General features: G+C 57.8%; 1 protein-coding gene across 3 annotated transcripts; it reads right to left on the bottom strand.

Annotated features, from left to right (window-relative positions):
• Positions 1-43: 43 nt before the first annotated feature.
• On the bottom strand, positions 44-13900 carry YPEL1 (yippee like 1). 3 transcript variants are annotated; one of them, XM_024977272.2, is made up of 6 exons: positions 13727-13900; positions 4573-4745; positions 3631-3908; positions 2836-2879; positions 2448-2556; positions 1585-1875 (listed from the first exon to the last, which is right to left on the bottom strand). In XM_024977272.2, exons 3-6 carry the CDS (start codon positions 3832-3834, stop codon positions 1786-1788), a joined length of 447 nt encoding a protein of 148 aa, XP_024833040.1. In that variant the 5' UTR covers positions 3835-3908; positions 4573-4745; positions 13727-13900; the 3' UTR covers positions 1585-1785. The 3 variants fall into 3 exon arrangements, with proteins under 3 accessions (NP_001093856.1, XP_024833040.1, XP_024833037.1); XM_024977269.2 differs by lacking the exon at positions 4573-4745; NM_001100386.1 differs by lacking the exons at positions 4573-4745; positions 13727-13900 and having other exon boundaries at positions 44-1875; positions 3631-3807.
• Between the last annotated feature and the right edge of the window lie 935 nt (positions 13901-14835).

Genomic DNA, 14835 nt, shown 5'->3' with positions numbered 1-14835 from the left:
TAAACCACGTTTCTAAAGTAAACGTGCAAAGGACACTACGTGGTGGACTTAAACACATTTATAATCCTGGTGTCACCGCCCACTCTTCCCAAGGAAAAAAATATCTTAAATAATTTAAATAAAAGTCACGGGGTAATAGCTAGCCTTGTAGGAACTTAAAGGGGACGTCCAGCACTTGACCCACACGTCTGGCTGTGGCCTCAGGAGCATTTGTCCTTGAAGCCACTCACGGTCAGTTTGTTTGGTTTTGAAAGGAGCTCGGGTTTTGCAGAAGACCCACAAGGAAAGCGGCTGAGAGCCTTGGTTGGTGTCAGCTTCAAAGCCGTCCCGCACCACGGGGAAGAAGGCTGCCGCGCCCCCAGAGACGGCCCAGAACACACGGGCCACGTGTGAGTGCAGTGGACACGGGAGCCGCAGGAGGCTCCTCAGCGTCCAGAAGCATCTGCTGGAGAAGCGTCTGGCCGCCGGCTGAGGCTTGGGGAGGGGTGCCGGCTCAGGCTGGCTCTCAGGGGTTTGGACTCAGCCCTCAGGGCAGGCGCCCGCTAAACCTTCAAGGGGCTCTGCTGGGAGGCGGCCGGCTGGGCACCCTCGTGGATGACCCAGTACCCGGGGGTGGTCCAGGCTGTGGGTCAGAGGGTGCCCATCGGAAGCTCACCTGATCCTGGAGCACCAGCCGGGGCTCTGGCTCAGGGGAGAGCCCCCCGTCTCCAGTTTGTGGCCGTGGGATTGTGGAGCCAGGGTCCTGGGTGTCTCAGGGCCCAGCGAGCACGCTGAAGGCCTCTAGACGCGTCGAGGGGCAGGCCGGGCTCACCGGCCAGAGGGCCTTTTGGCCTCCACTCTCCGCAGACTGGCCAGAAGCCACATGCAGCCCAGCCCTGCAAAGGCCCAGTGCATGGGAACTCGAGCAGAAGCAGGGCAGGCTGGGGCCCCCAAACAACCGGAGTTTACACCTGTCTTGCATCTGGAACCTTCTGTGGAAAACGTGAAAACAGTGGCAGATCTTAATTTGGAAGTTTATCCTGTTTTGGCGTCTTTCAAATATAGGAAAAATAATTCTTTTTCTTCAAGTACATCAGAGTAGAAAAAGAAGTCCGCTTTCCCTCGGTCCAGTGTGATCAGCTCAAACTCTGCGGCCAGCCGCTCAGGGCCTGTGCACAGGCCCGGGCCGTGTCTGTGGGCCACTTGCTCACCTGCCTTCTAGATAAAGAAGCTGCTGGCTTCAGTGAACACGGTGTTCCATTAGACACATTTCTCTTTCTAGCTCATTAAAGGGTTACCCGTGGCGCCTTCTGCTCTTGAACAGGCTAGAGAGCATGCTGGGTGCAGAGACGCACAGCCTTCAGGGAGATTCTGGGCAGAGGACTGGCCTTGGCGGTCTGCGCGCGGAACCGCCAGCGTGGGCCCAAGAGGCAGGGGGAAGTGACCCCCTTCTTTCACTCCAGACACAAGCAGGGCGGGCCCTCCAAAGGCCGCCCTGGGATCCATGGCACTGTTTGGTTTTCCATCAAAACGACAGAACACAGCCAAATTCTACCTTAAAAGCATTGCTTACAAAAGGTACGGACTAGATGGACAAGTCATCAGTCAAGTCTTTCTCTGGATCTTGAGAAATTAGAAACAGCTCATTGAAACATTTCAGAAACAACCATGTGCATGAAGAGGACACAGCTTGGGGGGCTGCCTCACCCAGGGGGCCGGCCAGGGGGGTCGCCTGCCCTCGGACACGCCCCAGCTCCTTGACGTTGACCGTCTCAGTCACGTTCAAAGGGGAACAGGAAGTCCACTTTACTCCCAGCCATTGTCTTTGATCATGTGAGCGAGCTCGATGATAAATTTTCCTTCTTTATACTTCTGACTGCTTTCAAAGGCGTGCTCCTTGAAGAGAGAGAGAGGTTTCAGAATAGAATCCGTTTCATTTTTCAACTTCTACATGCAGCGAAGAAAGGAAGGACAGGGTCACATCTCCCAGACATGGCCCACGCCGTGCAGCCCGGGGCCGAGGAGGGGCTGCTGTGCCAGGGGTCAGGCGTTGGCAGGAGCTACAGTGTCAGCTGTGCGGCTGAGCATGGGCTCAGCAGGGCAGTTCAGAAGGGATGGTGAGCAGGAGCCTCCTTCCTGGGGCTCGGGGTCACAAGTGGTGGAAAGGAGCGGGGGGTGGGGCGGGCCAGGGCGCACTGGTGCTGGAATCACGTCTTCCATGCACTTCCCCGCCCTCCCACGATGGGCCCAGGAGGGTCCTGGGGTGGGGGCTGAGCACCCAGATGAAACGGCTGTGAGCATGACCGCAGGGTCACGTCCACAGGCCTCTGCCCGTGCCCAGCCAATGATCACCTGCGAGGCAGGCGCAGCCTCCCTGCCCCCCTGGCCTGTGGCCCCGCCTTGATGGTCGGCACCCGTCCTGTTTCCGGCCCGCTATCTCCACGGTCAGGCGGACCCCGGGGACTCACATATTTCCACCCGAGCGTGGTCTTGCAGTTCTCGCAGTAGATGTCGGCCACGGCGTGCAGGCCGGTGAGCAGGACTCGCTCCTCCGCAGGGCCGCAGCCCACATTCACCCTGCGGGGAGGAGGCACTGGCACCCTTGCAGGGCCAAGCCCGCTTTTCCACCCGCCGGCTGCCCCCGGGACCCAGGGGTGTCCTCCCTGACTCCCCAGCTGTCCCTTGCCCCTCAGAAGAGAAGGCACAATTTCTGGCTTCCCCCCCAAGAACCCAGGACGCTGCGAGGAGGCACCCAGAGTTCGCTGTTTCCATGGAAACCAAGATGGACCCCAGCTGGGGGCACCCCACCCCCTGGCCTCTCAGAATAGCTGGCGCGGCCCTGGCCCTGGTACTCACACTGAGTTGAAGAGGTAGGCTCGCCCCTGACTTCCCTGGAAGGACTGCAGAGAAGGAAGAGGTGTCAGAGGGCCAGCCGCGGTCAGGGCTGAGTGATGGGAGCCCTGCCCTGGGAGAGTGGAGGCACCCCCGAAGACCCGGACAGGCGCGGAGGGGCCGCCGGGCAGAGCGCCCATGAGCCTGTGCCCGGGACAGTGTGTGCCAGCCTCCAGCAGATGTGGGGGGCACGGGGTTCCCGTTCTCACATGGGAACTGTGAGAAAACCATGGCCCCAGGCGGCCCCTTTCTGGGACGAAAGCTCGTAGCACGCTCACTCATTCCAGGACGGCCAAGGAGGCAGAAGAGGGCATCTGTGTGTCTCCAACCTCCGGCCAATCCCAACTGCATGGCCACAGGACCTGGAGGGGGCACTGGACGGGGACTTGTCACCCCAGTTGCCAGGCTCAAGGGACCAAGTGGGACGACAGGCCTCAAAAGTAACCAGAAACGAAACGGATCAGAACCTTCTTTTGGTTCTTGCCTATCACCCAGGAACAAGCTCCTGGCCCTGGAAGCCAAGCGGCCCGCAGCCCAGGCCTCGGTTTGCACAGGTGGATGGTGTGTGTGCAAACCCAGCCACCAGCCCCCTGGACCCGCCACTGGGCAGTGCCACAGCCAAGCCCACAGCGCAGCCGCACACACTCACACGACTTCCCACAGCCCGCCCACGAGGCTACAGACGCTCAAGGTCAGCACACCTGGGAGAGTCCATACTCCTCTCCTCATAGGCCCCTGATTTCGTGAGCAGACACTTGCCTTGGAGATCAGCTCGTCGTGATTGGCCAGGTGGGCCCTGCAGTGGACACAGCTGTAGGTTCGGTGGCAGTTGGGCAGATACGCTTGGAAAGTTTTAGACTTGGTCATCTTCACCATCGCGGGGCACTCCTGGCTCAGCTCAGGGCTGGCGCGGGAGGAGCTGCAGCTCTGCTGGGCTCTCCAACAGAAGAAGCGCCGGAACATGCACGCCAGAGCCGTTGTCGTTCAGAGGGCGTGTGGCTCCGTCCACACAGCTTGGCTGAGAGAAACGCCACAACCTGTCAACACACGGCAGAGGGTCACGGAGAGAGAGAGGACGTGCCTGGCTTAGGACGCCTGTTGCAAAGACGAGGGAGAGCGCAGGCCTAGACGTCACAGATCTAATTCTTTACGAGAAATTGTACATAACAAGAAGGTTAATACCCGACCGTGGACCCTAACTCTCCATTTAGTTGGGAGTGGCTGGTGAACCACTTTCACACATAAATAATTTGAGAAAACAGTAGCTCAAATACGTCTTTTGTCCTCTGGCTTTAGGGCATGTGGAAGAGATAGCAGCCAACAAACTTCCCATCAGAGAGACGCCAGGAGCACTGGGCCCGTCCTGCCCCGAGTAACGGAACTCGTCAGTGGCTCCAAGCACCATGACGTCTGTGCATGTGTGGTGGGTCCCGTACTGGTCTCTAGGAAATTACCTATCAATCCAGAAATACACCCTCATGCACAGTCCCGTGATTTTCAACAAGGGTGCCAAGACCATTCCGCGTGGAAAGGGCAGAGCCCTTCCAACAAATGTGCCGGGAAAACGAGACAGGCCTGTGACAGGAATGATGCCACGCACAGTGGCGCACTCGGGCCAGGCCTGAGCGCAGACTGCAGCTGGCGCCTCTTAGGAGAAAGCGCAGTGAACGCTGCATGACGCCGGACCTAGCGGCGACTCACTGGATCTGACACCAGGAGCACAGATGTGCCTGAGGACCCCGGAAGGAGACTCGAGAGGAGATGCGGAGTTGCCAGGACTCGAGGACACAGTGCAGACTGATCACCAGCAGACCCGAGGAGGGTGAAGGAGAAGGAAGCCACGTCGCATCACTCAGTACGGAGGCTGCAGAGCACTGAAGAAAAGCAGGGATGTCTGAGAAGCCTCCCGAAGGGAAGGGAAGGCCACCTTTCACCAGAGCAACTTCCCCAGTCAGTCAGCAGAAGGCGGAGGCAGTGGGGAGGCACCCCAAGGCCCTGAAGGGGAACCCCGTTCTCCCGGGACTCTGCAGCGGGAATGTCACCACGGACCACGGGACGTGTCATTTGCAGACGAGCAGCTTGACTTCCGGAAAGCATTACTGGAGGAGATTCAGGGATGTGCTTCAGACAGAAATGAGAGAACGAAACAAAGCCCACTCGGGTCTCGACTTGAGACCTCAAGGAGGCAGGATGCTGAGTAAAGAAGAGGCTGAGTGCACAGGCGGGCAGGGCAGCCCACCTCCGGAGCGCTGCGCCGTGCTCAGGATGCGTGAGCAAGAGAGCAAGGCAGAGGCGCGGGCGGAGCAGCATCCCAAAAGCAGCTTCGCGTGTGGACTAAAGGGACGCTCTGCTAAATGAAGGGTAAATGTGCCTTAAACATCTGTCCCAACAAAAAGAGCAGGTGCGTCGCTTCCAAACGTGTAAAGGGAGGTGACGAAGGGAGGGAGCGGGCCGGGGGAAGAGCAAGAAGCCTAACGAAGGAAGATTGAAACCCAGGCATTCCAGTGCGTAGGTGAAACGTAAGTGGACTCACGTTAGAGTTGAAGGTTTCAGACTAGACAGAAAACACACTTTATCTCGATGCTGCTTCCAAGACACACACCTTAAATTAAGGCTCAGAGAGGACGAAAGGAGAAGCAAGAGGCTGGGCGGCAGCAGCAAGACCCGTGGCCGTGATTACTCGCTGACGCGCGCGGTTCCCACAAAGACGGAACAACAGAGAAAAGCACGTCGGAGCCGCAGTGGTGGCTCCTCACACCCGTCAGAAGGGCCGTCCTAAAGACCACAGATAGCAAAGGCTGCAGAGGGTGTGCACAAGAGGGGCTCCTGGCGCTGCTGCTGGGAGTGCGCACTGGTGCAGCCACCGGGGAGAGCAGCGTGGGGGTTTCAGTTACCACACAACCAACCTAGCGAGCCCACTTATCTGGAGGAAACATTCAAGAGGGTACACGCAGCCCAGCGTTCATATCAGCACCGCTCAAAACAGCCAAGAATGGAAGCAGCTGAGTGTCCACTGACAGGAGTGGATGGAGGCACCGTGGGGTGTTTGTGCACACACACACATGTACACACACATGTACACACACATGTACACACACATGTACACACACACACATGTACACACACACACACACACGCACACGCTTCATAATAATGCCATTGGCAGCAGCGTGGACTGACCTAGAGATCATCACGTTAAGCGAAGTTAGACAGATATCATAAGGTGCCACTTACAGGTGGGATCCAAAAACTGACACAAGTCAACTGATTCACGAAACAGAAACCAACTCAGGAAACAGACTCACGGTTCCCAAAGGGGAGAGGCAGGCAGGGGAGAGAAAAGCTAGGAGTTTGGGCTTAACACACACACACTGCTATATGTGAAGCGGTCAACATGGACGTCTGCTGTGCGGCGCAGGGAGCTCCGCCAAATGCTCCGTGACAACCCATACGGGAGAGTCTGCAGGAGTGAAGGCACACTGCATCGCTGCTGCGCGCCGGACAGACACGGCGCTGACACCAACCACATCGCAAGGAAGATGAACGAAAAAGTTAAAGCAGCAAATGGATAGAAAAAGTACTAAAATAATGAAAACTATTACATATGTTTGTATTTCCCTTAAATAATAACATTTAATGGAAAAACTTGATGTTCAAGCTGGTTTTAGAAAAGGCAGAGGAACCAGAGATCAAATTGCCAACATCCGCTGGATCATGGAAAAAGCAAGAGAGTTCCAGAAAAACATCTATTTCTGCTTTATTGACTATGCCAAAGCCTTTGACTGTGTGGATCACAATCAACTGTGGAAAATTCTGAAAGAGATGGGAATACCAGACCACCTGATCTGCCTCTTGAGAAATTTGTATGCAGGTCAGGAAGCAACAGTTAGAACTGGACATGGAACAACAGGCTGGTTCCAAATAGGAAAAGGAGTACGTCAAGGCTGTATATTGTCACCCTGCTTATTTAACTTATATGCAGAGTACATTATGAGAAATGCTGGACTGGAAGAAGCACAAGCTGGAATCAAGATTGCTGGGAGAAATATCAATAACCTCAGATATGCAGATGACACCACCCTTATGGCAGAAAGTGAAGAGGAACTCAAAAGCCTCTTGATGAAAGTGAAAGTGGAGAGTGAAGAAGTTGGCTTAAAGCTCAACATTCAGAAAACAAAGATCATGGCATCCGGTCCAACACTTCATGGCAAATAGATGGGGAAACAGTGCAAACAGTGGCTGACTTTATTTTTCTGGGCTCCAAAATCACTGCAGATGGTGACTGCAGCCATGAAATTAAAAGATGCTTACTCCTTGGAAGGAAAGTTATGACCAACCTAGATAGCATATTCAAAAGCAGAGACATTGCCAACAAAGATCCGTCTAGTCAAGGCTATGGTTTTTCCTGTGGTCATGTATGGATGTGAGAGTTGGACTGTGAAGAAGGCTGAGCGCCGAAGAATTGATGGTTTTGAACTGTGGTGTTTTAGAAGACTCTTGAGAGTCCCTTGGACTGCAAGGAGGTCCAACCAGTCCATTCTGAAGGAGATCAGCCCTGGGATTTCTTTGGAAGGAATGATGCTGAAGCTGAAACTCCAGTACTTTGGCCACCTCATGAGAAGAGTTGACTCATTGGAAAAGACCCTGATGCTGGGAGGGATTGGGGGCAGGAGGAGAAGGGGACGCCAGAGGATGAGATGGCTGGATGGCATCACTGACTTGATGGACGTGAGTCTGGGTGAACTCCGGGAGTTGGTGATGGACAGGGAGGCCTGGCGTGCTGCGATTCATGGGTTCGCAAAGAGTCGGACACGACTGAGTGACTGAACTGAACTGATCTGAATGGAAAAACTTCCATTAGATAAAACAGCAGGGAGATAAGTAGCAAGTATAAATCTTGTTACTTCCTAACAGTCTCAAAATACGTAAGTCAAAAGTTGGAACAACTTTGAGATAAATTTGTAATCAAAATAGGACCATGGTTGTATATAATCTTTGGCATGCTGCATATAACCACATAAGCATACAGTGTACTCCACTGCACTCTTCACCAGCTGACAGAGCAAACACAAATGCAGGCAGACACACATTTTGATGAAGCAACTGGAGCTGAAACACATGTAGAAAACCGTCTGAGAACCAGAGACTCCAGCTCATTACTTCACGTGCACATCTACCGAGCACACGGCGCGCCTCAGCACTCAGGGTGGGACTCACGGCGTGCCCTCAGACCTCGGCACAAACCACAAGTCAGTGTGTAACTAGAAGACTTCTCATATGCTTGTAACTTAGGAAATATGCTTCTATATACCCCTGTGACTAAGAATAATGGAAATCAGAAAATATTTTGAACAATAAAACAGGCTTCCCTGATGGCTCAGCTGGTAAAGAATCCACCTGCAATGCGAGAGACCTGGATTCGATCCCTGGGTGGGGAAGATCCCCTGGAGAAGGGAAAGGCTACTCCAGTATTCTGGCCTGGAGAAGTCCATGGACTGTGCAGTCCAAGAGGTCACAAAGAGTCAGGCAGGACTAAGCGACTTCCAAACCATAAAATAATTACCAGAACTTAAGGGGAATGTAGGTTCTTACAGGATGGATATTAGAAGACAGGTGGGATTACTGAGCTAAACACCCATCTTTAAAAACGTCCAGAAGTCACAGGAAAGCAACCCCAAGAAAATATAAGAAAGTAAACAAATAGGGAAAAAAAATTAAGGAAAGAGAAAAGGGAAGCTGGACCCCCTGGAGAGGATCCACGAGGCAGAGGCGCGCCTGTCGGCTCAGCCAGCCCCCGGAGACGCAAACAAGCGTAAGACTCGGCACAGGTGCTGCGGTCGGCTCAAGTCAACAGAGGTGAAGGCCTGAACCACACGATGATTCCTGGAAAAAAGCTTAAAAATATGACTCCAGAAGAACTAGAAAAGCTGAATAATCCTGTCAACACAAATCAAGTCACTGGTAAAAATTCTCCTCCTCCAATACACACCCTGGTAGCAAAGAACGTCCCTGGAGAAGTCGACTGCACCTCCAGAGAGGGCTCATTCCAACCTGCTGAGAACGCTTCCCGGGAAGAGAAAGAGGAAGCACCTTCCCACCATTTCACGTGGCTACCTGACCTCAAACCCCTGTCTGGGGGTCCGCACTTTCACTGCTGGGGCTCAGGTTCCGTCCGTGGTTGGGGAACAGACCTCGCAAGTCCTGCGGCAGAGCCAGAAAAGAAAAACAAGAACGGAATCCACTAAGCTTCTTCAAAGAAACCAAGATGCAAACATCCTATGCAATACTGACCGGACGGGACCCAGCACTACAGCTGGGGGTCTCATCACAAGAACAACATTGGAAACATTTACCACAGTTGTTCCATTTATCTGAATGGATGGAAAAAAGTTTGGAAAAATTTAACATCCATTCACAATTTAAAAAACATTCCATGCAAACTAAGATTGTGAAGAGAACTGTTTTGAGGCATGGACCAAAACATCATACACAATGTTACAAGTTGGAAAGTGTCCTTTGAGATGCGGACTAAACCAGGAGGCCTCTACACCCTCATGCAGCCTCCCAGGAGCCCCAGCCAGCTCCACAAGGCCAGGAGAAAAGCCTCCTAAGTGAAACCATGCTGGCACACAGCAGTGTAACAACAGAGTATCTGTGAGCAGACTCAAGACCCGAAACACCTTGTACACAATTCTGAGGGGTAAAAACACAGCCCTACATCCATAAAGAAGGCTGAGCGCCAAAGAATTGATGCTTTTGAACTGTGGTGTTGGAGAACACTCTTGAGAGTCCCTTGGACTGCAAGGAGATCCAACCAGTCCATTCTGAAGGAGATAAGTCCTGAATATTCATTGGAAGGACTGATGCTGAAGCTGAAACTGCAATACTTCGGCCACCTGACGCGAACAGCTGACTCATTTGAAAAGACTCTGATGCTGATTGAAGGCGGGAGGAGAAGGGGACGCCAGAGGATGAGATGGCTGGATGGCATCACCGACTTGATGGGCATGAGTTTGAGTGAACTCCGGGAGTTGGTGATGGACAGGGAGGCCTGGCGTGCTGCAGTCCATGGAGTCGCAGTCAGACACGACTGAGCGCCTGAACTGAACATCCATGGGGAGCTACACCATGACCAGGACTGGAGATTCCGTGAATATGAATCTTCCTCAAAGTCACTGTTGAATACAATTCAAGTCACAGCATAGGAAGCACTGTACACACGGCATAGGAAACGTGTGTGTGTCCACCCGCGAGTGCAAATGAGCCAGGGAGCCGGCGGGACAGAGAGATCGGGTCTGGAAGTGTCTGCGGGGGACGGAGGCTTCCTTGACCCTCTCAGGGTCCCTGGTGGGGTCTGAAAAGGAAGCAGTAACCGGAGTGGGAAGCATTTACACCTTTCAGACCAGGACTCGGTCGGTTTGAGAAGAACTAACAGGGCGGGAAGGGTTTGGGCTGGGGTGGTCCAGGAGGAGGACCCCCAGTGGCCCCCCTGCTCGGGCTCGCCACGCCTCCTGCTGTCTCTCAGACTCCTCCAGCTCACGGTGCCCAGGAAGCTTCGGGCTACACCGGGCGGTGTGTCCTGGGGTGGGGGGCCGGCTGGTCGGCGGGGGGGGGGGGGGGGGGGCGGGGGCCGGGGGGGCGCGGGGGGCGGGGCGGGCATACCAGCCTCAACCAGGAAGGAAAGCGTTCCCTGCCTGCAGGCCCCAAATCCATCTCCATGTCTTCACCTGAGTCTTCTCTGTATTTAAAGGAGCCTTAAATGTGGTACCTTCTCTTTTAGCCCTGGTGGCTCAACTTCAGAGCCCTGGGCCCCTTTCGAGGCAGAAGCACCAGTGACCTGGGCAGAGACCACCGGACGGCCTTCACCAAGCCCTGCCTTTAAACAGGCGACTGCACGGCAGCCCACCCGTCTTCTTGCCTGGAGAATCCCAAGGACAGAGGTGCCTGGCCGGCTGCAGTCCACGGGGTCGCACAGAGTCGGACACGACTGAGCAACTTTTGCTTTTCCCTCTTAGAACGGGGACACCCCTCATTTCTAACTCCGAGTGACCTCTAACAGGGCAGGGCTGTTTAAGTGGCATCTTGGGGACTTCCCTGGTGTCCCAGGGGTTAGGACTCGGCGCCTCCACTGCAGGGGCAAGGGTTCAGTCCCTGATGGGGTAACGAAGACCCTGCCCCTGGTACAGCCAAGCAGACAGGGTGATGGCTTGCCAAGGCTTTTCTGTTTCTTTGAATTTCTCCCGGTGTAGATCGCCTCCCGCATACTGCCAGCCCCCCGGAGGCCCCTTCCCCTGGAGCGCCAGGCCCCGTCCATCCTCGGTGCCCACGGTCACCCTTCAAAGGCCGGCGTGCCTCCAGCCCACGTGTTCTGCCATCTGTCCTGCCCTCCCTCCTCGCTGACCCCTGGGGAACCCAGCGGAGCAGGGGCCCAGCCTGGATCTTGGTCACAGAGAAGCGTGTTGTGATTTAACTGGGATTTTGGGCTGGGCATCCCCGAGGCCCACTTCTCCAGCCACCAGTACAGCGCGCTCTTCGAGGAGACCTGCTGACAGGTCAGGACCCATCTTAGCACTTGAAGAGCAAACACACCACCGGCCTCACTGCTGTGGCTGCTGTGTCCCTGGGTTTGGGGAGCAGCCACCATCCTCCTAAGATGCTAGTGTGGGGTAAGTTTTTAGAGCAAAAATAACATTCTGGATTCCAGAAGTTTTCCTCCTAAAATAAGCATGGATATTTATTTTGAGAACGTGAATCAGGCCCATGTCCATATGGTGCTTCACCATTCGGAAGACAAACCTGAGAACCAGAACCCCAAGCGAGCGGCTGACTCCCGGGAGGGTGTGGGCTCCGGCCCCTCTGGCCCATCGTGGGTTTGTGAGTCCTCCCGGCCCCGCCCTGCCCACCTGCCTGCTGAGCAGTGCGCTGGCACCCAGCCTTTCTTTTCTAAGAGCCTCTGATACAATGTTTTAATTTCTCCCCCTAGTAACTAAGAGTCCTTGGGTGCCTCCTAGCAGAAGTCGCCCACTTGCTGCTCAGAAGGGAAGACACAGGCAGGGATGCCTCTCTTCAGCTCCAAGAGGGAGAGGAGGAAAGACGCTGGGACGCTTGGCCATTTTAGGAGCCTCGTGCTCATTGAAACACCAAGCACCCCTTTTGTCGAGGAAGGGATGGGAAAACCAGAGACGCAGAGAGGAGCCAGAACGGGGCTGGTGCTCAGCAGAGGCTGTGCAGCTGAGGGTTGGGGGTGGGGGGACTCAGACGGACCAAGACTGAACAAAGCCACATGAGGGGAAGCTGGGGGGCCTCAAGCCAAATTGCTACCCGACCTGTAAAATGGGCCCAGGCGCCCCGAGAATAGCTCCGGGCGTCAGGTAGGCTGCGCGGTGGCCAAGGGCTGTGTCCATGCCTAACAGCGCCCACGGGGATCCCTGGTCCTGAGGCCGCCTGGGTGTGGACACGGCCTGACTCCATGGCCAGCGACAGGCCCAGTGTTGCAGTCACCGCAGGGGTGTCACCCAGCGCCCAACTGGACCAAACCCTCCCCACTGTCCTCCCTGGAGCCTCAGCCTCCAGGGACCCGGCGTCCAGCGCTTGCTCCGTCCTCCCCTCTCTCCACACTCTCCCCACTCCTGCAGGTTTTGCTGATCAGCCAATCTAACCCCTTTCTAAAAAGTTAAAACCAAACGACTCTGGATAAAGTGTCAGAGATGAGGAGGAGAACTTCCACTGCTTCTTCATATTTGAAACTACCTTCCCTCATCAGTTTTTCAGGGAGGAAGAGACTCCCGCGCAGCAAGTCCTCGTGGGCATCCACCTCGCCCCCCGCCCCAGGATCCTGGCGGGCCCTGACAAGGCAGGGAGGGATCAAAGGCTCTGGACATAAAGAGCTTTATAAAGGCATGTACTTTTACCAGTTTTTAATTTTGGCAAGCACACAGGCCCACGCTGGGCGGCAGTGGGCACGCTGGGTAGAGCGCAGGCTGGGACGGGCTGGACTACCTTTGCAACTCTTGTGTAAACATAAAAGTTGTTCCAAAGTAAGCTGATTTCAACTCAAAAAGACTCAAACAGATTGGTAATCAAGATCACTCAGTGCCCAGTGCTAGGTGGTTACAGCCCTGCTAAGACGGGGCTGCCCCTGGGCCTGGCCAAGGCTCCCCCCACGGAGAAGACACCTGGCCCCTAAGATACAAGGGGGAGGCGGCGGGAGGGGCCCAAGCTGGCCTATGTCAGACCAGAGGCCGAAGCAGGGTCGCAAAGCTCAACACCGGGAACGGGCCAGCTGCTGCCGGGGGCGGGGCTCGGCCGGCGTGTCCACCTCCGGGGAGCAGAGGGGCCGCCTGCTCAGGGCCGCACCTGAGAGCCATCCCCGGAGGCGGAAAGAACGTTCTTGGCGCAGAACAACAGGTTGAGGTGTGTGTACGCTTCCACAGAAAGAAGGCACGTAGCGGCTCAGAAAAGGCCGGGGGTGGGGCCGTGGTCCACCTAGCACGGAACCGGGCCCAGTCCCACCCAGAACGGGCCAGACCTGGACTCGGCGCCGCCCGGGGCTCGGGGCTCCGGCAGCGAGCCCCGAAGCCCGACGGGCACGATTCGTTTGGGCCTCGCCCTGCACAAGGGCCCTTCGGTGCAAACGCGGGGGCCTCTTTTGTCCCCACCGCCCCCCCGCCCCAGCCGCGACCCTGCCTCCGGGGAAGAAGCCTGTTTACCCCCGGGCGGGCGGCTGCACCCGCACCTTCTCCGCGGCGGGGCGGGGTCGGAGGCGGCGCGCCCGCCCCGAGTCCCGGGCCGCGCCGAGCCCGGCGGCCCCCGCCCGCGGCCGACGCCGCTGGTCCCCGGGGCCCGCCCTACTCACGGCCGCCCACCGCTCCGCGCCCCGGCCCGCAGCGCCCATCGGCCCGGCCTCGCTCAGCGCGGGCGCGGGTCTCCGGCGGCCCCGGAGCGGCCCGGGACGCGCTGCGGCCGTTGGCGCCCCGGCCGCCCGCGAGGCATCCCCGCCGCCGCCCGCGGGCCGCCTGCCCTTTGTTTTGGAGCCACGGCCCCGCCGCGCCGCCGTTAACGGCCTCGGAGCTAGGCGCCCGCCAATCAGCGCGCGCCCCCGCCCAGGGCCCGCCCCGCGCCCCGCCCCGCGCGCCCCGCCCAGAGCACCGCCCGCTCCCCATCGGTCGGGCAGGGCGGGGCGCACGTGTCGCGGCGCGCGCCGCACGCCCATTGGCCGGCCCTGCCAGCTGGGCCTCGGAGCCAGCCAGTGAGGGCCGAGGAGCGCGGGGGCGGGGCCGCCGGGGCGGGGCGGGGCCGGCGAGGAGCGCGGGGGCGGGGTCGGCGGGGCGGGCGGGGTCGGCGGGGCGGGGCGGGGCGGGGCGGGGCGGGGCGGGGCGGGGCGGGGCGGGGCGGGGGACGGCGAGGAGCGCGGGGCCGGGGCCAGCAAGGCGGGGCGGGGCTGTCAAGGAGCGCGGGGGCGGGGCCGGCGGGGCTGCCGAGGAGCGCGGGGGCGGGGCCGGCGAGGAGCGCGGGGGCGGGGACTGGCGGGGGCGGGGCGGGGCGGGGCCGGCTCCAGGAGGTGTGCGGCGCGCAGGCGCGGGTTCTCTGGGACTGGGCGCTGGGCTCGCAGGGGTTTCCGGCGGTCGGAGCCAGGCGCTGGGCGCACTGCGTCCTCCGTTTCTCCTCGGGATGCACGCGCAGGTCGGCCCAGGGCACGTCGGCTCACAGGGCCGGGGGTCGGCGGACAGGGCGCGAGCCGGGCGACCTGGCCCGACCCCCCTCGGAGACCTCGTCCCCTGGTGGGTCCTCAGCGTCGCCTTCCTGCCCCACTCTAGGCATCCTGGGAACTGCTGACCTGAGCGCCTCCGATGCAGACATGACCCGACGGGGAGCCCCGCACAGCCCGCCGCCGACCCGCGGCTGCACTCCGTCCTACAGGCTTGCCCATAGGTCACTGTGTGGATCCCAGGGCCCTTCTTCCTA

Source organism: Bos taurus, chromosome 17 (genome assembly GCF_002263795.3).
Source record: "Bos taurus isolate L1 Dominette 01449 registration number 42190680 breed Hereford chromosome 17, ARS-UCD2.0, whole genome shotgun sequence".
In the NCBI taxonomy this organism is placed as follows: Eukaryota; Metazoa; Chordata; class Mammalia; order Artiodactyla; family Bovidae; genus Bos; species Bos taurus.
This window is presented reverse-complemented; position numbering and strand designations above follow the sequence as displayed.

Coding starts and splice junctions, on each gene's coding strand:
- YPEL1 (XM_024977272.2), bottom strand. CDS start 3,834: ATGTTCCGGCGCTTCTTCTGTTGGAGAGCCCAGCAGAGCTGCAGCTCC. Junction 2,557..2,835: donor GCCTACCTCTTCAACTCAGT/GTGAGTACCAGG, acceptor TCCTCCCCGCAG/GGTGAATGTGGGCTGCGGCC. Junction 1,876..2,447: donor CCACGCTCGGGTGGAAATAT/GTGAGTCCCCGG, acceptor TCTCTCTTCAAG/GAGCACGCCTTTGAAAGCAG.